General features: G+C 40.3%; 1 protein-coding gene across 1 annotated transcript in view; it reads right to left on the bottom strand.

Moving 5' to 3' along the window:
• SEMA5A (semaphorin 5A) overlaps positions 1-25,418 on the bottom strand; it is a 496,448-nt gene that overhangs the window by 152,164 nt on the left and 318,866 nt on the right. The window contains exons 6-8 of the mRNA XM_066243560.1: positions 22,181-22,243; positions 13,683-13,781; positions 11,552-11,765 (exon numbers count right to left, since the gene is read on the bottom strand). Coding sequence (XP_066099657.1) covers positions 11,552-11,765; positions 13,683-13,781; positions 22,181-22,243 — 376 coding nt within the window. The remainder of the gene's footprint in view (positions 1-11,551; positions 11,766-13,682; positions 13,782-22,180; positions 22,244-25,418) is intronic.

Genomic DNA, 25,418 nt, shown 5'->3' on the forward strand with positions numbered 1-25,418 from the left:
AAGGCCACCAGGCTAAGAACAGCAGAAAGGGTAACCTGAGCGAAGATCTGCAGGGTGGCTGGGAATGGAACGAAGCCAGTGTCGGCACAGAGGGAATCAGCGGGACAGGAGGTACAAGGCCAGGTCAGCCACCCATTAGAAGGGGTTTGGTTTCCACGACCACAGAAGAGACACTGAAGGCTTTAAAGAAAAGCTTACAATCCAAATCCCCATGTGTGTGGTTTTGGCGGTGGTCAGGCAAAGGGGACGAGGGGGAGCATGTCCTTAGTGGTCATGGACACAGCGACACGAGCTGTGAATCCCAAGTCCTTCTCTTATGGGGCACCTGGCAGAAAGACAGCCATTGCCAAAACCCTCACAGAAGGACTAGAAACACGGATCCAGAAAATTCAATTCCTTCCTTCTTAAATGGAAGCATGCTCTGTTGAAATGAGTGACTTACATCCAGAGGCGGATTTAATGGCGGGTACACCAGGCACACCCTGGGCCTCGACTTCTGAAGGGCTCCGCAAAACCGCAACTTTACACTTCTTTTCTAATGTAAGGGGACTAATATTTTCTTCTGCGCCCAGGGCCTCAACTGACCTTAATCCGCCACTGCTTACATCTATTTGCTGATTCAAGTAGGAGTGACTTGTGACACGAGGACATCTGCTGTCTCCCTGAATGAGGACTGCCTGCCATCTCTGCATTAGCACGCACCCCAGGAGCCCAAAGCTGTCACCCAGAATCCTCCTTCTCCTTATGACTGTGGGAGCTTCATTACTGCTATCTATCTAAATGTTCCAGCTCAAAGGGACAAAAACATCCTTGTCCACTCTGCTCCCTCACCCCAAATCCGAACACAAAGCTCCTAGCAGCCTTTGCATTGTCCTGTAAGATTCTACCAAACCAAACATTCCTTGGGTGGAATAATTATATGATTTCACAACTATGTATTTCTGAACATTTTGAAAACAGAAAGTTTCTATTTCCTGTGTACATTTTTTTCCTGATTATATTTTAAATGGATAGGTTCACTTCTTCAAAGAACGAATCATTTAACCTGCAGAATTGTAGATCAAAACTTAGGAGTTGTTTTTTTTTTTTTCCCTCCATTGCAATACTGACTTGAATCAAAGATCTTAGAAATATTTTTAAATCTTTAAAGTATTTTTAAGACTCAGAGGAAAAAAAGAAAATTTAATTGAAAGAAGATTTTGGGCTACACCATTATGAAGTTAGAATAAGTAAACTTGTACATTGGCTTGGCCTTTGCAACTGAGATGAGCTGAGCCAGGCCATTAAATAAGAGGACAAAACACAGAGAATGAACTATCCAAAATGCAGCAGCGAACGAAAAATTGTGAGAAGCCATTGACAAAGGAAAAATAAAGTTTAATAGCATAATCTGAAGACAAATTTACTGAAACACAGGGAACTGAATATCTTATAAACAGGATGACAGTAGGATTTATGGTCCAAACTGTAACACTTTTGAGAAGAAAAGAGAGCAGCAGTATTAATATTCATGCCAGGATGCCAGGAGTCACCCAGGACTGTCACAAGGAAACTGTTTATGATCTAGGCAATGAGCATTAAGCCATTTTCCTGAGTGGTTATGTAAGTGCTAGCACTCGTTTACACAACAGGTTGTATTCTCTGTAATGCAGCGTGTCTTCTTTATGTGGGGTTTTCTGGGGGGGATGCAGGTCTCCATAGAACTTGGTGTATACAGCTGGTGTCTTTGACCTTATAATATCTTGCTGGGGATGGAAGGGCTCATTCATCCATCTCTTTTGAAATGTGCAAATTGAAATTCTAAATGACAGGCTGGCCAGCATCGAGGCTTCCCCACAAAACTGAAGGGATGCCAAGGCTCCCTGACTTCCAGGCACTCAGTGCTGGATGGCCAAGACAGAGCAGGACACTATTTTCAAAGAGCAACACAAGAATGAATTCCTTTGTTTCACTTCCTAATCTTTTATGCCCAGGAAAGGACTGTGTTATATTAACCCACAGGCTCTTCTGCTTTGGGTTTAATAATCCCATTTATTATATCTCCTCTTATAGGATTTTATTATAAGCTTTTATACAAAAACACTCTCAATCATTTCTCAAGTTCCTATATACCTCTTTTATCTCAGCTTGGGCATAAAAACATAGACACAAGGAGAGAGGTGGAGGCAGCTTAGGATGTTGGTGTTTCCTAGGATGTTAACTAAAGAAAGGGAGGCCCGGAGCACATAGAGGGGGAAGGATTTAAGCTCTGGAGTGGGACCTGTTTCCGAATCCTAGCTCAGATGTGCATCAGCTGTGTGGCCCTGGTTCAGGTGGCTAATCCTTCTAATACCAGTTTGCTCGTTTGTAACATCGGGACGATGCCATCTCCTTTGGAAGGCTGTGCAGAAGATAACAGGCACTATGTGGAGGGGTCTCTCATCCTCCTGGCAAGTTATAAATAGCCATGTAACTCTCCCTCGCACCTGGAGTAATAACTAGAGGTGACAGGGATGCCAATAAGTACCAAGATAGACAGATGGCATAGAGGAAAGTTATTTATTTAAAATCTTTTCTGACCCTATGAAAAAAATCAGATTTGGCTTACAACATGATTTCTAAAATACATCCATCACCAACAAGATAGACAACCCACCCATGCCCTCTGATGGGCTGAGTGAAGCCTGAAAGTTAGAAAAGCAAGGCTCACCGTTTTTGGGTCACATGTCACAGGACTTTGCTCAGCAAGTATAAATCTAAGTGGCATCACTCAGCAAGTTGACTGCCAAGTGTGAGGTGTCATGTTTTAGCCCTGCGGCTGCAGTCCCAAAAAGCTCCCACCGTTTACAATGACAATCTTTTTAAAGCATCTCCTCAGATGCTTGTTTGGTAAAATACAAAGTTTGGCTGTTAACTGTGCAATCTTATTTTTGTTCTGGTTTCATCAGGCTTTTTTTCTGTGATAAGGACTTTAGTTTTTTTTACACAAATAGAGTAGATTCCCAGGCCCTACCTGTCTTGTGTTTTTTCTTGTCCTGTGAACTCTGCTTTCATTGATGAATTTCCTGCCTTAACAACTGTAATCTGTCCAGCGAATGCCTAACACAGACAAGTCAGGGGAGGCACTGTGTAGCCTCTGCCGAAAGGGCTCTCACCACCCCCAGGAGAGAGCCCAACCAAGTCACTTGAGGACTTTTCATGTCTGGACCTATGAAGGTGGCATCTGCTCCCAGGGAGAAGCCCCCAGATACACAAATCCCACGTCTTCACTATAAGCAGAAACAAGCTCTCCTGGAGTTACGCACACAGGGAATTGTTTCGCTCCAAGTAAATGATCTTTTTTTTTTTTTTTTTAAGTAAGAGGCAGGAGTCAGGGAGGCAGAGACAGACTTCCCATATGAGCCCAGACTGAGTTCCACCTGGCAAGCCCCCTACAGGGCAATGCTCTGCCCATCTGAGGATGCTATTCTCTTGCTTGGCAACGGAGCTATTTTTAGCTATTTTAGCACCTGAGGTGAGGCCATAGAGCCATCCTAAGTGCCTGGGGCCAACTTGCTCAAACCTTTCCAGCCATGGCTGTGGGTGGAAAGGGCAGAGGGAATGAGGAAGAGCAGGAGAGGAGGAGGGGTGAGAAGCAGATGGTCCTTTCTCCTGTGTGCACTGGCTGGGAATCAAACCTGGGATTTCCACATATCAGGCTGATGTTGTACCATTGAGACAACCAGCCAGGGCCCAAGTAAATTATCTTTAATCATTGGATTTTAAAGACAATTTAATATGTGGGTAACATCATTAAAGTATTTCAAACCAAAAGAATTTGAGCTTGTTACAGTGAGAGTTTCCTGAACTAAAAATATAACAGCTCAAAAAGTGACACTATTAAAATGAGGACACTTGTGGATTTCAAGTGCCTTTGCCTCCACATGATATCATGGCTAGAAATCTGAGAATGGAGGAAGCTGTAGAGTTCATCAGGACAACCCAGTAGACAAGCAAACATTTCCTCTAGAGAAAAAAACAAGTAGGTCACTGAATGTTAATGAGATTGTGTCTGCATAGCTGTCCATGCTGTTATTAAGGCTAATTTATTAATTAGTTTGTCTAAGTTCCTACTGAGATTTTATTCTATGTGCAAGCATACAGTTCCCTCAGAACCCACAAACTCAATTTTTACACTATTAATTTGCAGATGTCATATTTTTCCTTTTCATGAATTTATTGTTTCCCCAATTTGATTGCCAAATCTTTAAAGGCAACTTTTACAGCTTCTCTATTTTAAGCATTGGCCATTAAACATTTATTATCCTGCCTTATAGTAATCATTTAATAAGGGTTATTAATGATCAGTGCTTTAATGCATTGAAGCTGTTAGGGTATTTCCCTAAAAACATAAATTTATTTTAAGAGTGATTTTTGCACAGGGGAAAAATCCAATGTTAAAACTTATATTCACTACCAAACACATAATCCCAATGCTTCAAACCTCCAGAACATTATCCAATTAGTCGCATTTCCTCTGATAACCGACTGAATAAGTAATAGTTGAAAATTGGAGTCCAAATGAAATGGCAAAAAGAAGATTTTTGAGAAATATTTAGATCTGCCTGACCTGCAGTGGCACAGAAGATAAAGCATGACCTGGAACGCTGAGGTCACCGGTTCAAAACCCTAGGCTTGCCCAGTCGAGGCACATATGGCAGGTGATGCTTCCTGCTCTTCTCTCTCTTCTCTTTCTCTCTCTCTTCCCCTCCCTCTCTCTCTCCCCCCTCTAAAATGATTAAGTTAAAAAAAATGTAAAATACACACACACACATTTAAATATTTAGACCTAACTTAGTTTCAAACACACAAATCTATTTTTTTTTAATTTGGGGCTACAATAATACCACACATTCCCTTTATTTAACATCAACCATCATTCATATTCCTGCTTTTTGTGAAGCATGGTCTCCTACCTGTGCAACAAATATTAATGAAGCTTCAAGTATGTTTCTGGCACTGAGAGGGTGAGCACAGGAAGATGGCTCACACATACTCCCTGCCCTGAAGGAAACTCACAAACTCATGAAGAAAGCAAAGAATTAAACTACTCATCTATTAACTCCTGTATTCAAAACATATGTATCGGATACTTCCTGCGAACCCATCATTGCTGAGAGCACGTGGGATACATCAGTGGACAAAAGAGAGGAGCCTGGTCACTAAGGAACTTTCATTCCAATGGAGGAAAAGAGATAATGTAATAAAGAGCAGTGGTCTCCAACCCCCAGGCCACGGACCGGTACTGGTCTGTGGCCCAAAAAAGGTTGGGGACCACTGATAAAGAGCATACCAGCTAAGGGTCGACCCTGAAAGTGGGAAGGGGGAAGAATGCTAGGTGGAAGATGGTGGAATTTTAAATAAAGTGGTCAGAAGAGGTCCCACTGAGAAGTGGCATTTAAGCAAGACTGGAAGGAGCCAAAGGAACTGGCCAGGCAGATTACATGGGGAAAAGAGCTTTCCAGAAAGAACAGAAGCTGGTCAACTACAGCCCACGCTTCAGATCTTATCCACCGGTGATAAAGAGTTTCGTGAGCACAGAGCCACATGTTCATGTGTGCATTGGTGATGGCTGCTTTCATGTTATGATAGCTGAACTGAAGAGCTGCAACAGAGACCATATAAATTGCAAAGCCAAAGGCATTTCCTCTCAAGCCCTCCATAGAAAAAGTTTGCTGGTCCCTAGAGACGGGAAAGAACCAGTGTGGCAAGTGCAATGTTAAGAGGCTGAGCAGAAGAAGCAAAAGGTCTGCAGTGAGGACATGGGGTGAAGGGAGGCCAGCTTCTTCTGCAGGGGAAATGAGGACCCTGGTGGGTTTTGATCAGGAGAATGATCAAGAGCTCCGGTACAGTGGGGTGAGCACAATCATGCGCACGGCCAAGAGCAGATGGAAGGCCCAGCTGAGTCTGGGGGAAACTGAAACGTGGGCAGAAGTAAATAAAAGCCAGAGTGAGGGAGAAGGCAAATTCAGGGGAAGTGAGGACAGCATAAACGCCATGGGCACAGGAACACGACGAAGAAGGTGCAGTATTCCGGGGAATGGCACCCTGTCCCTGATGAGTTCCAAGAGTACGCGTGGGGAATGTGGCAGGAGTCACTGAAAACACAGGCAGAGCAGAGCACACAGGCTGGGAGAGAGAAGCAGGTAACCGAAGGGGACATCCATAGCCAGCCCTACCCTCCATCTTCACACCAACCCTTAGTGACAGCCGAGGGCATGTCCCGCCACCTGGGTCACATGGCAGAGGTGCAGCGGCACAGGTGGGACACTCACTCAGTGGTGTACAGTCATAGTGGTATAGTAAGAAATTGTACCTGGTACAATAGTACTGGGTACTAAATCTAAAGGAATTAGCATGCTCAAGGAAGGCTGTCGGAACTATACCAGGTATTTATGCTGGTTTCTGGGAGGTGTGGTGGGAAGATTAGAGGCCTGGCAGGTCTTTACTCAGGGTTCCCTGTGTCCTGGCAGGACAACATCCTGGATAGGCAATGACACCATCTGCCTGAAGGTTTGCCCCTAAAGTCCTAGGGGTAGGGGTCCCAAGAGGTTGGAGTAGCCAAAGGGCCTGCTCCGCTGTCTACACACTTTCAGTCCTGAAGACACATTTTGTTGTGCCTGCGTTCCTCTTTGAGTGGCACAAGTGCCCTTTGAGGGAGTAACTCAGACACAGGATGAGCGGGAGTTCTACCCCAGAATGCCATGTGGAGACAGGCACTCCTTTTCCTGAAGGCCACGGCGAGGGGAGGAACACAGAGTGTAGGGGACAGCAGTTTAAATGAGTGCGCTGTCCATCACAGCGCTCTGGAAAGCAGAAGGAGGAAAGGCGTAACCATCTCTGTCTTGGACTGAGAGGATGGACAATCACGCAGTCCTGACCTCATTGGAAACAAGAAAATAACACTGCTCAGAAAGAGGACACAGCTGAGGTGGGGAGACTGAGGGTGGGTGAGGATTTATGCACAGCACAGGAAAGAAGATTAAGGCTCTCATCAAAAAATAAGAGGATGCAGTTTAAGATTTCAACATGAGAGCATTTCCTGATTTAGGGCACTGTTATGGGCTGAATTGTATCCCCCCAAAAAGTATATGTTGAAATCTAAATGTGTAGTACTTGTAAATGTGGATATAGGGTGATTGCAGACATCATTAGTTAATATGAGATCATACCAGAAGAAGGTACTTTGTTTTAAGAACCATAGAATACAAACACAGGCATTGTCCAGAATGCCACTGAAGGGGTGGCTTGATGAAGTGGAGTGGCTCAGTGACTGGCAGCCAGTCATGGGTATGAGGACACCGAGCCCTGTGTGGGTACAGACACACAAGGAATCTAGTGATTGCTGTACCGGTAATTACATGAGTTGGCCCGATCTATAAGTAATAAAATTATGGAAAGGGACTACGTCTGTGTATGAGCAAGTTGTCCTACACACAATTTAATCACAAGCAGTGAATCCAAACAAAAATTTTGCTGAGCCTGGTTAGTAAGTGCTATCCTTTATGCTTCTCCTGCTGAGATAATTCTCCTTCCTGAACACAAAAAATGCTGGGAAAACTAGAAAATGTCCAAAACAAAGACATAAGCTATATTTATCATAATTTGTCAGCAGCTGTTAGCTGAGTGATGGCCTCCCAGCAGCCCTGACTCTTGCTCACATGTGGAGGGAGCACAGATGGGCAGCGATGAGCCTGACTGTGCCTGGGGCACCTGGATGTGGCACCAGCAGGACACAAGGGTCATGAGAGGCCAGCCTCAGAGGGACAGCAGGTGGCACAGCAAGAAGGCAGGGAGGAGCTTTGTCAGAGTCACTGGAGAGAAGGCTGATAGGTGTAGGTCATTCAGGAACACAGCCCAACCTGTTCACCATTCACTCAGCAAACAAACACTCATTCCCTCCCTACCACACATCAGCTATCCTATCACACTATGGGAAGTAATTCCCTTCATTTACCAAGTACATAGTTGCCATGTGCGGGACACTAATATTTATCATCTCTTCAGTGTCTCATTTTATTCTCACAAGCAGTGGGTCAGGTGGGTCATTATCCCAGTTTCCAGAAAAGGAAAACTTTTCTGAGAACTGGAACACAAATCAGTATCCCCAAAGCTGAATGTTCATTCACCCTTAGGTGTTTCTGCCGCCAAAGCTTCCACTCTCTGCCTGTGGGCTGATGCCATGCATTCAACTCAGACCAAGCATAGTCCCGAACCAAGGGGGAGCACAACACAGTGAGGAGAAAAATGCAAACGAGGGGGGTAAAGGGAGACAGGGCACAGGGGAGATGCGGCCACAGAGCATGTGCACAGAGCCTGCAAGGGCCACGGAAGGGAGCGGGGAGGTTCTTTTCCCAGAAGAGGGAAGGCGTTAGAGGGGGCGTAAGGCTGGAACTGGCATGATCTGGAGTATAGTGTGGAAAGATCACCCTGGCTAGTGAGCAGAGAGCTGGTCAGAGAGGCACTGGTGCAGAATTTCAGAAGAGCACGGAGGAGACCGTAAAGACTGACAGGAGCAAGAGGAAAAAAGAGGTCCCCTTGCCAGCCCACTGCAGGAAGCCTGCTTGCAGCTCCCCACTAGGGTCTGTTCAGAACACATTCAACTCTCTGATCTCCATTCATTGGCTCCTTGGCCTTCATTCTCAATCAGTTGAAAACTCAGGAGAAGAATACAAGAGAATTATTTAATGATCTCTAAATAAGTATGGAAAATAGAAGCCTTACTGTACATGGCAGAACTAAGAGTGTTTGTTTTAGCTTGTTTGGGTTTATTTGTTCTTCTCCCATTTAAGAAAGAAAAAGTCTGAGCATTTTTATAAAAAGAGATTGTCATTATTAAGAAAGAAATTTAAAGCCATGGCAAAAAAGGAAGGGATAATGGATAGAGCAACAATCTATGAAAAGAAAATTACTCCAGAACACAGCAGAAAGAACTGAGACAAGGCATCTGGTCAAAGAGCAGATGGGGCACCAAGTGTGGATTCCAATTAGATCAGTGATAATAGATGACTCTGCACCCAGTCTCAGCAGGGGACAGAGCAGAGCTAAGTGGAGGCCAGAGGTCAGAATCTATCCTGGATACAGGATCAATCAGAGCAGAAAACCAGGGCCAGGCCACCAGGGGTAGACATGATGATACCTCAGGGTTCGATCAAAGAAGGAATGGCCTCAGTAGAAACCAGGAGGGGGAATAACAGTGAGCACGCAAGAACGGGGAACCCTCAGTCAGGCTCTCTGCTCTGTGCCAGGAGTCAGGGCTTTCCTGGCGTGGCCAAGGGAGGGAGTGGGAGTGCTGTCCTGTGAGGGAAGCAGGGCCATCCAGTCCACGGGAGCTATGACGACACTGTGATCTGCAAATCTAGAACTTCCCGTGTTCAATAAATAATGGAGGCACACATGGTGACCGCAGTGAGTACCGGGTCACCAATCCATGGCCCTTGTTCTATCCACCGGACTGTCAAATGGAAAATTCCACCCAGAGGGTTAGCAGACCATCCGATCTGCCCATGAGTGTCAGAGTCACATGTAAAGAAATAGCCAACACTTATAACTCATGTTATGCCTGAATTCTTTTTCTAGGATATTCTTAAAGATATCACTTTAGGGAAAAGGAAGAGATTATGTTCCTAATTACTTTTTACTTTGCTTTTGGCAAACTCTAATTGCAATGCCTTTGGGTGGGGAATTTTGATGTTTAACTGGAAACTTTGCTTGATTAGTAAAAATCAACAAATACATAGGAAGATCTTAGAGCTACACAGATAAAAGCTTCAGGGATAAAAGGAAACCTTCCACACAGAGTTGATGGGTTCAGTTGCAACCAATTCAAGAGAAATAATATTAATAAAGAGAATCTAGTCACTCTTTGGTTTGGAAAAATCTATCCATGTTGCCCTTTGGAAGTATACAGTCATTCAACTTCCTGGAAAACATGACGAGAACATTTTCTCTTCTACAAGAAACTCTTTAAAAAGCAAACTGCCAATAATTGGTTTGACCAAATATTATTTAACAAAATACTTGTGTTGTATGCATACATATACATATACACATAAATATTCACAGGCAATAGGTATAAACCAGTGGTCCTTAATCAGAGGCAATATTTAAAAATTTTTGTTGTCACAAGGTATGAATGTAGGTGGTATTGCATCTAGTGAGTACTTTATAGGTCAGGAATGCTGCAAACCATCCTATGATATTCAGAAAAACTCCTCCCCTACCCAAAAGAATTATAAGGTCCAAAACCTCAGTTGTGCTGAAGTGAAGAAACTCCACTCTATAGAATTAGCTCGTACTTGGCAAATAGCCAGTAAACCTTTTTTAGAACTAAAAGTTTTAAATAGTAAGTATATAATGAAAATGTGAAGATTTCACCTTAATGCAAAATCTCAAATAAGTGAGGAAATCTGCCCTGACCAGGTGGCTCAATGTCTAGACTATTATCCTGACACACCAAGGTCGTGAGTTTGATTCCTAATCAGGGCATATACAAGAAGTAACCAATAAGCGCACAACTAAGTGGAACAGGGAGTCGGTACTTCTCTTCCTCTCTCTCTCTCTCTCTCTCTCTCTCAAATCAATATAAAAAACTTTTAAAAGAGGAAATGGATAATATATGATACATATATCTATTCACAGCAGTATGTTTGTGAATGGGTGTGTGTTCACATTCACACATGAACATACACATAGACAAAGGGTAGAATTTTGACTGCCACATCTCAGGACATGGTGTCCAATCTCAATAGTGAGCAGATGACCAAGTTCTAGCCCAACAATTGAAGGAAAGTTTTCTGAGGGTTTCTAAATTTTCCTTGATTAAAAAAAAAAAGACACAAGGAATGCAGCTCTTCTTCCACTAGATATTGTCACTTCTGGATACAGGACCAGAAGTTGCAGCAGTGAATTAATATCTAGGAGCAGAGGATCAACCTGATCAGACAAGCTGTGGATGGCAGAGAGATCAGTAACAGGACTGGGGTCATTCTTAACTTTTGAGCCCCGCTGGCTGGTATAAGCAACTCCAAACATGTCCACTCCGACCTTCTAGCTATATGACTTGATACCTTTCTTTCTAAGTTGGTCAAGCTATTTGGAGCTACCCATAGTCACACACATTCTTTTACACAGTGCCTGAACAGTCTATGAAATGCTAATGATTTCCCTTTTCAGATATATAACAAAGACATCAAGAGAAAATACACACAGCGCAACAGATATCTTTGACACAACATCACGTTTTCTAAATTACAAACAACAATATAAAAAAAAACAGCGCAAGTCCAAGAGCATCAGATGAGTCCTATATTCATGGTCTACATTGTTGGATTTATCACTGCTCTTTCTATTACCAAAGAGTCATATGATGATGCCCTTACACACAAATTACCAAACACATTACATTTTGATTTTTTTTAGGAAATGAAAAATTTGCTTTCCTTTAGAAACTAACAGTTTACTTTGGAGCACCAGGTACCAGGCGTCACAGACACATTATTAGATAGGAAACAGGAGTGACTGTAACACTTACCATTGAGCCACTTGGAGTTATACTGGGCTGTGCGGAGAGGAGGTAAGATGCCCAGACTTCGGTAAATGGCGGGATCGCGTCCCGGGAAATCCATGGCTGTAGCAGCGTACAGCTCCCCGCTGGCTGTGAGGAGAGCCGTGGAATTATGCTGGGGACTGTAGGGACAGCGGGCCATGCCACTGATCTGATCATGGATCTCAGTCAGGTTACTCAACTGTGGGTGAGGACAAGAGAGACAAGCCAATTATTTCCAGGGCAAGCCCTTGAACAGTGTTAATGCCTGAACGTCTAATGAGGCATGGGCAACAAGCTTTCTGGGGCTCATGACAAAACACAACAAACTTTCACACTCTGCCTTTGATAAAACTGCATGCTGTGGTCAAAAAAGGGTCCAAGAGTTCATCTCTCCTCTCATCATCCCATTCTGAGTTAGAGAACCTCATGCTAGTGAATCCTCACAAAATCTGGATTGTTTTAGATGGCTTCCATTCATAATACATGAGGCACTACTGATCTTTCTACTTGAATAAAGATATCAATTTTCATACTTACAGAAATATAAACCACAGTAAAGAATTATGTACAATTTTATCAATAAAAGTGAATCAGCATGTTAAGAAGAGGCCAGAACTATCTTCACAGGTAAGGATGTGTGATTACATACAGCACCATGTAGCCAAAATTTCCAAATCTTAATTATTCAATTTTTTAAAGAAGCAACGCCATGTCTTGCTGTCATCTGGTGGGAATCCAGCCTCTCAGACACTGAATGAGGAAAGCTCTTTGGGTAGCGAGGGACTCTTGGGTCCACTTATTCCTCCACTCTTTCCTGAGAGGCAACAGAGCACGGGGTGGGGGACACTCACAGCCACTGCCTGCTCTACAGGTAGGCTTGTAGCCCTGTTAGGTTACTCAAAGTCTTTATGCCTCAGAATCTCCTTTTATAAAACAGGGACCCAAAGGATAACCACCTATGGGGTAAATGTGAGGATTAAGTGATTAAGTCAACACAGGGCTCTTAGAACAGGGTGTGGCACCCAGGGTCTCTGTGAGCATTGCTTCTTATCTACATCATCCTCCCTTTATTTCCAACAACTCCATTTATTTTATTTTTTTGTGGCAGAGACAGAGAGTCAGAGAGGGGGACAGATAGGGACAGACAGACAGGAAGGGAGGGAGATGAGAAACATCAATTCTTCATTGCAGTTCCTTAGTTGTTCATTGATTGATTTCTCATATGTGCCTTGACCATGGGGTTACAGCAGACCGAGCGACCTCTTGCTTGAGCCAGAGACCTTGGGCTCAAGCTGGTGAGCCTTGCTCAAACCAGATGAGCCTGCACTCAAGCTGGCGACCTCGAGGTCTCGAACCTGGGTCCTCCACATCCCAGTCCAATGCTCTATCCACTGCACCACTGCCTGGTCAAGCCCAACAACTCCATTTAAATTCAAAACTAATGAACATTAAGCTGATGATAAATTCTGGTTTTGACAGAAGTTGTGCAACCAGGTAATTAACCTGATGATAGTTCTCCATTATGTTCCCTCAAGAAGATCAAATGAATATCCCGAATTGGCAGGACGACATGTGTGCTTTGATAACCCTGCTGCTCTCGCTGAAAATCCCTGTCAGTAATGAGAGCTTGAAAGACAGAAGAACGGTTATAACTACTGTGCTAGAGTTCCAGTTGTTTGTTTCCTTGCTTTAAGTTTTTGTCACTCTTCTTATCCAATTGTTAATCTCTGTTCGACTGGGTTGTGATTTAGGCCACCTTAATACTTAACAGTATCTCCAGTGGTAAAGCAGAATAAGAAAAAAAAAAAGAGTATGTTTACGATTAATGTTTAGAGTCACTGGTGTGGGGGAAAGCTGGTAGAAATAGTTTAGAAACCTATTTATGTTTATTATATATATATATAAACTATGGTTACTTCCAGTTTTTTACATAATTGAGAGTTGTGATTAGGAATAAATCAATATACATCAAATATTTATTCAAATTGACAAAAGATGTTTTTTGAATTAAAGAGCCATTTGTTGGAGAAAATAAGTACAAAAACAGTAGTATCTTAATGGAAGATTTGGATTTTCCTGCTATTACATTTTGTCAACTCTCAACACAAAGCCATACCGTGCGGTTCGTGCAGATGGGTGTGAAAGCGTTGGTCCCACAGGTAAATAAGCGGTCGCCACCCACCAAAAGCACCCGGATATAGTTCTGACATTCATCCTGGAAAAAAAAAATCATGAGAAATGCATTAACAAGACCTCAGCACAAAAGGAAGTAGTGACTATAAATAAAATCTGTTTGGTTAATAAATTAAATATTAACTTACCACAAAAAAAAAGAAAGAAACCTCTCAGATAGTGAGCAAAATATAACAAAACTATTAAATAACCTATCTGCATGCTTGCTCAACACAGTATACAATGTTCAGTTAAAATTGTATCTTCTTTTCATGAATATGCTTTCATTTTGAATTATATCTGCTATCAATATAAACCACAAGTTGCCTTTGACATGTATTAGAAAAGTAAATAAAAAGAACATATTCAATGCTGTTTATAATACAGTATCTCCGAGAACATCTCTAAGACTTTGAAAAAACATGGTAAATGCTTCTCCAAATGTGAAGGTCACATGTGAAACTGTATACAGATTGAACAAGTTTTACATTAAGTTCTCAAACTGCATTACATAAATAGCAACACTTTATTAACATTTTTGATTCTTTGATGGACAAATAAAAACACAACTAACAAAGAAAGGCTGTCTGAAACATATGGAAGGAAAGCCCATGTGGTGGGACGACTCAGAGCTGAATATTTCTTAGTTTCAAAGCATTCGCAGAAAATCTGGGGTATGGTCAGAGACATGCATAGACTTGGAGCAAGCATTTACCATCAGACACTTTTCAGTAACCACTATGCTGAAGGTCACAATCTGGTCTCTTAACCCTTTGAGCAGTGAGTTTTTTTCATACTTGCTGACCCCCGGGAGTGATTTTTTTTTTCAAAAAATGAGATTAGTTCCAGTTATAGTTTTATTAACTTAAAATCATGTTTGTTTCATAACCAAGTATGGAAACAAGAAGAACATACATTTGCCTTTTTTTAATGTTGCCTTACACATGTACAATCATACACTGGATGGTCAGGAGGCATGAGGATATGCATGAAAGTTCATACTACGTAAAGGGTTAACAGAAAAATGGAAGTACTGGCCATAACAATTACTTTAGAGTTGGCCATAGAAGGACAACATATTACTAACTACTGAGGAAAGGAAAAAGGAGGTGGATGAAGACTTCCCAGAAGAGGTAACACCTAACATAAATATCAGAGGAAGAGTAGGATTTAGTGAGGCTTCCTGGAGGAGGTACTATCTGACATTGCAAGATTTTACTAAGCAAAGGATGGAAAGGACACTAACTACAGACAGGGGTACAGACTTCCCAAGACACCCTGAATAGAGAAATGATGGTGTTTTCGTTTTGTATGTAAGAGCCAACACAAGCTGGGGAGCCAGACACAGGCCAGCTGTGCCAGGCTGAGGAGTTTGCATTTCATTCTGATGTTCCTGCATAAAGTTCTGAATCTGCTCTGATGCTCGTGATTTTAGACCACTGGGAAATCAATGTGGAAGCTAACAGAAGGGAGAGAGACTGTAGTTCGAAGACAGGAAAAAAAATCACTTCCATAATTCAGTCCCTCCTCATCCAGTGCCTGGACCAGGTGGAAGGTATGAAAACGCAAAGCCAGGATCGAGCAAATCAACAGGATGTGAGCCCTAACCAACCAGCTGGACCCAGGAGATGACAAGATGAGATGAGTCACAGAGTCCAAAGCCAGGGAGATCGGGACTTAATGGCACAGCAATGCTTGTTCAAGTGGAACCCCAGCCTCCGTGACATGCTGACCTGCCATACTCAGTCTGCTGGCGGCCTGGCCGTGACATTGAGAAGAGCTAAGCTATTTGAATTTGCTTTCTAATTATAAAATGAAATATCAAGGGTATGTAAGTCTCCTAATACTAATACAAGCAATCAAAGTAACAAGTAACCATTGGATGTCAATCTGAAGACACTTTGAGGAAAGAAAACCACACATTAAAAGATCTAAGTTAATATCAGAAGAATTAAGAAATGAGTGTAAACAGTAGACAGTAAATCGGGAAAGTGAGAAAGGTGCACCAGATGGGAAGGCGTGTTTTGTTGTTGTTGTTGTTCTGTTTTGTTTTAATGACTGGAGAGAGGGCGGGAGAGTTCTGGAGAGAACAAAACAAGACTTTAAAGAATGGTATTGTCATCCCATTCTGTGTTCTGGGAGCATACAGAGCACAGGAGGGGCACAGAGTTTGCAAAGATGGATCAAAGTGAGGGTGAAAACACATAGCCTCAGCTTGTCTGAGGGAGTGTCCAAAAAAACACCCTGGAGAACACCAGGACAAGAGGGCTTGAGGCATATAAACAGACACAAAAAATGACACTATAATAAAGAATTAGATGGAGAATTACACACAGTCGAGAGAGGCGGAGATTTTGTTTGTTTTCTGTTGTTGCTTTTAGAAGTCATTGAAGAATGAGTCAAAAAAGAAAAGAATGAGTCAAGATATACAGAAATTTTTGTTTGTTTTGTTGAAGCAAGAGACTAACACAAGATAGAAATGTGCTAGAGGCAATCCTAATTAACCATGAATAAGGTCAAGGGCAAATTATTCTAAGAGAATCCTGGAGATTGAAAAGATGTGATCTCAAGGCTGAATTCCACAGCTCTGGTGAAGAGGAAGCAAAGTGCCTCTAATCAATTATGGGAAGAAAAACAATCAAGATAACAAAGGTGGTGTTTATCTTAATCTCCCTATAGAAAGACAAAGTGAAAATAGGACTTTTAGGTTATTAACATTCCCGAAGGCCCATCAGGAACTTGGGGAAGAACTAGAAGGATGGTTAGAGAATGTGATAGCCAGGGTGCAGACCTGTGCAGGGAGGCAGGGCAAATATAGCTGGTAATTCTTTTTAAATCTTGGAAAATAAGTAAATGAAGAAGGAAACAATATTATTTGAATTAGCAAAGAGGGTTTTTTTTTCTGTTGTTGCTGCTGTTGTTTTGTTTTGTTTTGTTTTAAACCAGGTCTGGTCATCAGGACCACTGGAGAATGCACTGGGCAGCTCTGCTCTCAGAGGAAGGTCAATACCCTGTGACGAGCTTTCTGTAGCTCAGCTCCTAATCCTAATATAGGAAGGAAGAAGGTAAATGTCAGGAAGCAAAATGATCAGACATGGAAGTTTGTGTAGTTTTCTTCTAAAACGATGAAGGAAGAGCCAACACTATGAAATCCAGACTTGCATATGATAAATGGGATCTAAGGAAGGTAATGGTCTAGATGAGTTCAGCATGCAAAATCACATGTCCTACAAGAGAAACCTTGGGAGGCAGGCAGGTGGTAGTTTCTTTTTAACTGTCAAGAGTGAAACTTCTGCTCCAAAGTCTGGTTTGGCTCATCTCAGATTTTTCCTATTCTTCTCACTTAGAAGTTCTCTTGGGTTTAACTTACAAACTGTCTCGACTGATCCTAGAAGCAGTCAATGTGAAACTTAAATTTGAAAACACACTTAGAATAAAAACTTCTTGTGTTTTTCTTCTTTTTTGAAGAGGGATTGGGGCAAGTTGAAATAAAACAGAATATAAAAGCATAGAAATGGGAGGAAGTGGGGGTAGTTAGCTTTTGAGCAGAAGCTAAATTTAGAAATGAAAAGAGTCAAAATTAAGAATGAATGAAATAGTCTATGTGCCAGGCTTGGTAATATAGTCTCCTCCTGGTGGTGATCCTAAGACCCAAATTTTCCTATAAAAAATCTGCTGGAAATCTTCTTTGTAAGTCTCTGCTATAAATGAGCTCTTCACATGGGTTAGCTGAACTTGGTAGGACTGTATAGAATCACTCATTTTAAAATATGGACGTCATATAGAAGCCCATTGATGAGATTCCATTATAGCTTTCTCTTATAAATCTAAATGTCTTTGATTTTTTTTTCTCATCTAAGAACATATTTTCCTTTATCCCATCTTCAAAATGTTTGAAGGGAATTTAATGAATTCTGGTTTTCTAAGAAGTCACAATGCTCATATCCAAGGCCAATAGCAGCCTGCCACCACATGGCTTCTGTTGTTGATAATGAGAGCCATCTATCTACATTGTGATAATACCACTTGGACATTAAAATGACCCATGTGTGCCTGCGCTCTTGCAGGCTGGTCAACCTGCCCTTGACTTCAAAGTAATTCAAAGTATTATTTGAATTGATAGCCAAGATGCATAGTTGCTGACTAGCTGAAAGCTTTGAGATGAGACTGGCCGAGGCTCACTCAGTCTCAAGGACGTAAGGTCTCACCCCGAAAGAGAAAATATATATTTTAGGACCATCTTCTTAATGAATTAATTGGTTTTGCCTTACAGCATTTCAGCATTTTCCTTTCAAAGAGTTATGTTCTGCTTGAAGAAAGACTGTAATTGTGTAGAAAGATTAACTGTAAACAGCGTAGATGCCTCAGCAACACCCAGCTCATCACCAAACCCATCAATTTTAGGGAGGAGTGAGGAGGGCCAGGGCCTGACAGCATTTATGTTAATCACAGAGCTCCCACTGAAAGCAGTATGCCTGTCTCTTCATGATGCATTCATTACCTTAGTGAGCATTCAAAGTGAGCACCCAAGGAGAAATTTAGAGCAATTAAATGTGCCTTTTAGGTTCAAGGTACACCAAGCAAAGTCATGATTACCAGGTGGATCTTGAAAAATCATGTCTTCCAATCAGATATAAATATATATGACATCCATGTGCATTTCATATGTATAAAGGTGCATACATATTACAGAGGTATATATAAATGCAGGGTTGGGCAAAAGTAAGTTCGACTACAACCAACTCAGGAGGTAGTGTGGGTAACCCAAGCAGGTCACTGAAATTCAGGTTTGTTTACTGATTTTCAAAGACTACAAGAATGTGTAAATAATGAAGGCTGGAAATCTGAGAATTTACGAGATTGTACCTATGTGCCCTGCACTATTGTGAGATTCTTTTGAGTTTATTAAGCTATTGTAATGATAATAACCTGCATGTCTTTTTCTATACAAACAACTGTAAGTCTACTTTTGTCTACCTCTGTAGACAGATATTTGATATATACATATACATATAGATATAGAAGTATGTCTACAAACATATGGCTATGTATATATACATATATATTAAAATTGTTATATAAGACACAGTGTATTAATAAATTAAAATGTAATTTATATATTTATATTTATACAATATGACTATTTTCAATGAAGTTGAGTTCATGAAAAACTTGTTTGGGAACCTCAATATAAAAAAAAAAATTGGTGTGTGTAATCTGCACAGGCTGTTTGTATCTAATCTAAAGAATCCTCAATTTTTGAAGAAATTATATAGGCTAAAGGTAGGTCTGTAGTTTATATACCATGGGTATTGATTAACTCATAGCTTTCCAAATACTGGCAATTCAGGTGAAAATGTCAAGTTTCAACCCTGATGCCACCAGGTTCCCAGGCAAGATGGTGTCATGTTTTTCTTTTCTCACTTCCATGGAATTTAACTCTACTTTGCTAAGTTTGAAGAGCTGGGGGCAGGACCACAGGACACAGCAGGAGGAACAATACACAAAGCCCTGGGTCCTAATCAAAACTCTCCCACTAACTAGCAACATAATTCTAGGAGCTTGGTGTTAAAAGTACTGAAATGAGATCATGAACAAGACACTTTTGAAAATTATAAAGTGCAACATATCATAAAGCAGCTCTTTCATTCCCTTAATAATCAGTTGTGTTTCCTTTGTGAAGTTCCTAAAGGTCATGGATGGTGGGAAGGGCTTTGGCTCAGACAGAATAACCCCAAGCAGACAAGGAACCCTTGTTATATCACCAGAGAATTGACTATTTATGTTTAAAATAATATTTGTGTAAAAGACATTTAAATCATTCTCAAAGCTGATTTCAATAACAGTATTTCAAAAAGAAATAAATGCAACAGATTTTATTATAAAAGGATTTGAAATTCATAAAAACAGATTCATTTTCCCCCTTTATAGCCATGGAATGTTGAAGTCATTGCAGCAAAGTCACTCCCATTCTCCAAAGTGAGCTGAAAATTGTATAAATAAAACAGAACTCAAAACTCAGGAAAAATGAGCAGTCCCAGTGCCTCAATTTCCTTTCAAACACGCCCAAATCAAAGATTTGGGGACATTTCCTTGACCTTGATTTCCTAAATTGTCACTGGAATGAACTATACATAAAACGATATTGGTATCCGTCCCAGCAATCCCAGGGAAACAAGAAGAAATGTTTCATCTTGCCCCTCGCCTGCTCTGCAGCCCGCTGAGACTGTTCCCATCAGAAGTGCGTTGGCGGAGGCGCACCCTCCACAGACCCAGCCCCTCATCCACGCTTCACATTCCCGGCTCCGCAGTAAGATGCCTTGTGTGGAGCAGCACAGAACACTTTTTCTTAGTGTAGGAAAAAAACTGACTTCAGTCAAAATGGCTGGCATTTTTCGCATTTTTGAGATGTCATATTCTGCATTGTTCTTTTTATTTTAGAAAGAAGGGAAACTTTGTAAATCTGTGTCAGTTTTCATAATACTACCACACAAAGATGTGAAATAGTTGCAACTGTTCCTTTTACAGAAGCTGCCTTGCTTCCGCCCCTTCTGAGCCCCTAGAGTTGGGCTCGGGTATCTCATCAGATGGTCTAGAGTCAGGTGCCATATAAGAAGGCAACAAAGATGCTAACTAGGAACAAGGTCATCAGACAGTACCCTGGGGCCCTGGAAGGCACCAAATATACCTGGCAAAGGGGAGGTTGTTGGCATTAGAACCATGGAAAGAAAGGTCGTTGTTTACCATCAGTGAATCTTGCTAGTAGAAAGAAAAGGCAATTTTTTCCAACCCAGCCCCAGGTAAATGTGATTCCCCACATTTCACTCCTCCGCACTGCTGGTCTTATTTGAAGAACTCCCTACGCTCTAGCAAATGAGGAGCAGAAGTACAATACATCTATCATATCAAGACATGTAAATGTTAGAGGGAGGAGAAAGAAAGTCATCTAGAAAGGAATTTTCAAAATACTTATAGATAATCTATACAAATTCAATAATGTAACTGAGGTAAGTAAATTTATATATAAATATTTATTACATATTTATTTGGGGGTAGGGTATTTTAAGAAATAGTATGCTGAATCTTTGTAACCTGGTATTACCTCTAATTCTTCCTGTGCTTTTGTGTCTCCGATGATTTATTTCAGAGGCATTTTCTGAGGTTAGAGATCTTCTGGTAAGTAGCCGTTCTTTTTTCTTTGTCCCCAAGTGTTTCCCTGGCTAAAATTGTATTTTCTTCATCCTTCTCTTCCTTTTTCCTAGTTCTGTATACAGCTTTGGGAAACCCGGTGACTAAGTTTGCTGAGACTTAGCTTTGTGTCTGACCCTCATAACAGTTGAGTTCAAAGACAGAGAAACAGGCAATGAAAATGGGTAAAATAAAGTGCAGGACAGTCTTTTACAAATGTAGGTGCTGTGAGGATGTTTTCCTAGTGACCTCTCCATTTGCCCTGGGACCACAGTTGATATTGATAGAGTGAGCCCTCTTTGCTGCTCTTGGTGGATTGACTTTCTTCCGCAACCCAAAGTGTGATTCATATTGGAAAGCCCTTGCTCCAATAAAGTAAGATGATCACTGACACAATGGGACATAATGAGCCTAAGAACCAGCGGCAGAATTATTTCCTCAGGATGATCCAGTATCATTTTCTTAGAAACACAAGACTTTCTTGGAAGTAGGAATCTCCATACTAAGCCTCTTCTCAGGCCAGCCAACTGTGTGCAGCTACTGCCATGGGCAAAGTGGCTCAAACGTCCACTTCCAGCCATAGCTATAATATGTTCTTTAGGGACTTGGAACTGTAGATTTTCTTGTGGAGAGAGTGCTTATTTTAAAAATATATTAAGATTAGTTATAAAGAAATCTCAAAAAAAAATTTAAGATTTTTATACATTGAATTGAGAGAGAGGAAGGGATAGGGGGACAGAGAGAAAGAGAGAGAGAAGCATCAACTCATTGCTCCACTTAGTTGTGCGATCATTGGTTGCCTCTTCTCGTATGTGCCCTGACTGGGGATCGAACCCACAACCTGGGCACCAAGGGATGACACTCTATCTACTGAACACCTCAGCCAGGGCTCAAGTCAGTTTTGATGCCATTATTTTAGATACCATATAGTTATTTACTAGAGTTAGCTGTAAGACAAAACTGGGGAAAATTAAAGTATTATTTTAAAAATTCAGGCCCATATTATTCTAAATGATATTATAACCAATTCATTTCACAGCTTAGTCTAATAACTGAGAGTGCAAGTTAGATCTGTTCTTATGTTCTAAATCCCTTTTGGAAACCAATGTTAAAACCTGGAGAACTTGCTGTACATATATTTCAAATTTTGCTTTTTTTACATGGCAGCACAATCAGGAATAGCCTTCATATTAGCATGCTTTATGTTCAATCCTTCGAAGAGCTGATGGCCGCCCACAACCGCGCCCTCCTTACCTCTGATTTGCCCTTGCTGTAACAGGCCTTCTTGGTCGCCTCATCACACTCCCACTCCACAGCCTGTAAGAAACACCAACATGACAGCAACTATTATGGCTTTGACTGAATAAAAGGGGAGAACAAAAAGACACCAATAACCTGATTAGGAAGTGTGGGCACATCATAACACCAATATTTTAAAACTAATATAGAAGTACTGTACATATATTTAAGTCATATGGGCTCATATTGAGCTTTAAAACAGAAGAATTTTAAAGGACTCACCCCCCGCCCCAAGTATTTATATTTAAGCAGTAGTGACGTGATATTTAGATCTAGTCGCTGTAAAGGGGGCATGTCCAATGATTACAGGAACTGTCACTTGTGTTGTCACAGAATAAACCCAGAGCAGGCTTAGGAGAGAAGACTGGAAACAAAATGATCTAAATACTCATTTATACATTCACATTTTCTTTTAATAATTTGTCATTTATCAATATTCATAGATAATAAAGCAAGAATGATTTTGCATATCATTACTCCCAAGATACATATATAAATGGTGAAAAGTCAATAAAATAAATAGTTCTTGCAAAAAGCACATTTATTATTTCCTACATCCAATACCAGTAATTTTCATAGTGTTATTAGCTCTGACTAAATATTTAGAGCCATGACTTTAAAGTATTTTTTTTTCTGACTTTCCAAATCTAACTCATGCTGATCAATTGGATATGGGTACTTATACATTGGACACTAACTCACAAATGGAGCCTATGATTAGTTAACATACAGCACTTACTTCATAGGAGGAAATGATGCTTACAAACAGTAATAGTCTCTTGGGTGAGATTGTGAATCATTTTTTGAACAAATTTATGCATCTGAGTTGTTTATCTTTTTCTAATACTATATGGAATGTGGGAAATTATGGGGTAAAAATGTTTTCTATATCTGTAGACACGTTATTATAATTATGCCCTATCTTAGTATTGAAGTTGAATTTCTGAAGAATTGAGGATTTCTAAAGAACTGGTTAAATAACTGTCAGAAAAATATTAAAGCAAGGGCCAATTTTTTGTTAATTTGGACTAATGTTAAACAATAAATTAGTCAAAAAATAAACTAATGTTAAATATTATGAAGAATGACTTCAAATTTACATCTAGAAAGATTTTTCTTCTAATTCTCCTAACCTTTGCAGAATAACAAAGTCATGTTAACACCATTATCTAATTTCTACTTGTCCTCCAAAGAATGCTACATAACAAAGATTAAAACATGCAGCACTGCATCTTGCATAATTTATCTAACTTGGCAAATCTGAGTCCATAAGAAAAGTATGATAGACAGAACGCTTCAGTGTCTTTCAAACAAGAACAATAGTACAACTGTTTTCCCTTGTGCATACTTAGAGATGTTTGTCAGTTTCAACATCAGATAAGAGTATTTAATTCTTTCTGTAATGTTTTCCTGTTCATAAGGTTTAATGGCAACAATAAAGTCACAGTTAATCAGTATCTCATGCAAACAAATGGCTTGAATTCCATGGTACAATGACAAATACTTTCATGAAAAGTGATGGCACTTCTGGAGAAGAGATAAGAGTTTCACATATAGTTGCATAACTGTCTGTCCCCATGAAGCATAGATAAAATAAATGCATTGTTGTCATTCTCAGTGGACCTTTCTTTTGTTAGATCTCTTTGTAAAAAGCACACTCTTGTTTTCATTTAAATAAAGATATCCATGCCTTTGCCCTTACTTAAACACAAAACAGAATTGATCCACTGTGATATATTCTTTCATTATAACTGTGTGATTTTATATTGTCAAGATTATTTAGTGTTATTCATCACAGAGAGAAATTAATTTCTACACAGTTAAATGCTATAGATAAAGATATATTTATAGTGGCCTCTCCATGTTCTAGCAATTTTGTTGAAAGTTAAATAGTAATAGTCTCTTCAGTAAACATAAGAGCTAGGAGGAGCAGGATTAGTCCCCGAGTTATAAGAAGAATATTTATCAAAAGACATCAAAATTGTTCAGATCCTTTCCCAAGTAGCCTTTGCATTTACAAGATAAATACTGGCTAATGATTGTAAAGGAAAGAATGATTGAAAAGTAATAGAAAAATCGAATGTGAGAGATTTAGAATATATTTCATTACTTTATTCAGTTGACTAAGAGCAAATGCTCACACAAGTTTATCAGACATATAAAAATGAGACAAATCTTGCAGATTATTTTGAAAACAGTTTGTAAAAGTAGAAAATTTTACTTTCCTAAGACGTTTTCATTATAGTATCACCATTTCCAAAAAATATTAAGATCCAAAATTAAAGACCGTGGTTGTATAGCTTTTCTGTTGATTCACTTTATACATGAATAAAGGATAGGATAAAAAGAAGTTATATTAATGATGGAACTGAACAATCTATTATAAGGCCGAACACATCATTAGATATCACAGAATTTAAAAAACAACGGGGTAGAAAAATGTACTTTTTTCAGACTGGCCTAAAATTGGTCTAATTTCACAGTGTTTTTCTATTCTTGCATTCAACTAGACTTTATCCATGTGACCATTGTGCAGAAATACAAACAAACAACAATAATAAAGCCTACTTATCAATGTCAATGGAACTCTCTTGCAGAAGAACTAAGTTCTCAGAGTTACTTATTAGATCTCAATACAAACTCATCCTCTAATTTCCTGAGTTTCTAGGTTATTCTTTAATTTTTGTCATCTCTTGTCTTTTCCCATTACACAACAGCCTAATAGAGAAAAGGAATCTTAATTCCCTATTCCACTCTGCATTTATTCTTCATTATATTTTTCAACAGCAGTAATGTTGCCATTAGTTGGACAGCCAATGGCTAGGAGGATAGTAAGCAAGGAGTTTGAAACACCTACACTTTAGAAGACATGAATATTTCTGTTCCTGGGGCAGGTTTTTGTCTGTAAATGCATACAAATAACATTTGCGCTCTTCAACTACTTACAAATGTTTTGCTTTATGCACATGCATTCATTCTGTCTTATATGCAATAAATATTCAGTAGGTATCTAGCAAGAGCAAGGCATTGTGCTAGATAATGCCTGATGGAAGGAAAAACAGATGTATAGATAATACTTGCACATATCAGATATTTAGTTGATAATAAAGCATAAGTGTCTTCCGTCAGTCTAGACAAGATCGTGAGAATGCAACAGTGCTCATTTTTATCATGACAGCAGTCATGCTCATCT

This window comes from Saccopteryx bilineata, chromosome 1, assembly GCF_036850765.1.
Source record: "Saccopteryx bilineata isolate mSacBil1 chromosome 1, mSacBil1_pri_phased_curated, whole genome shotgun sequence".
Lineage (NCBI taxonomy): Eukaryota > Metazoa > Chordata > Mammalia > Chiroptera > Emballonuridae > Saccopteryx > Saccopteryx bilineata.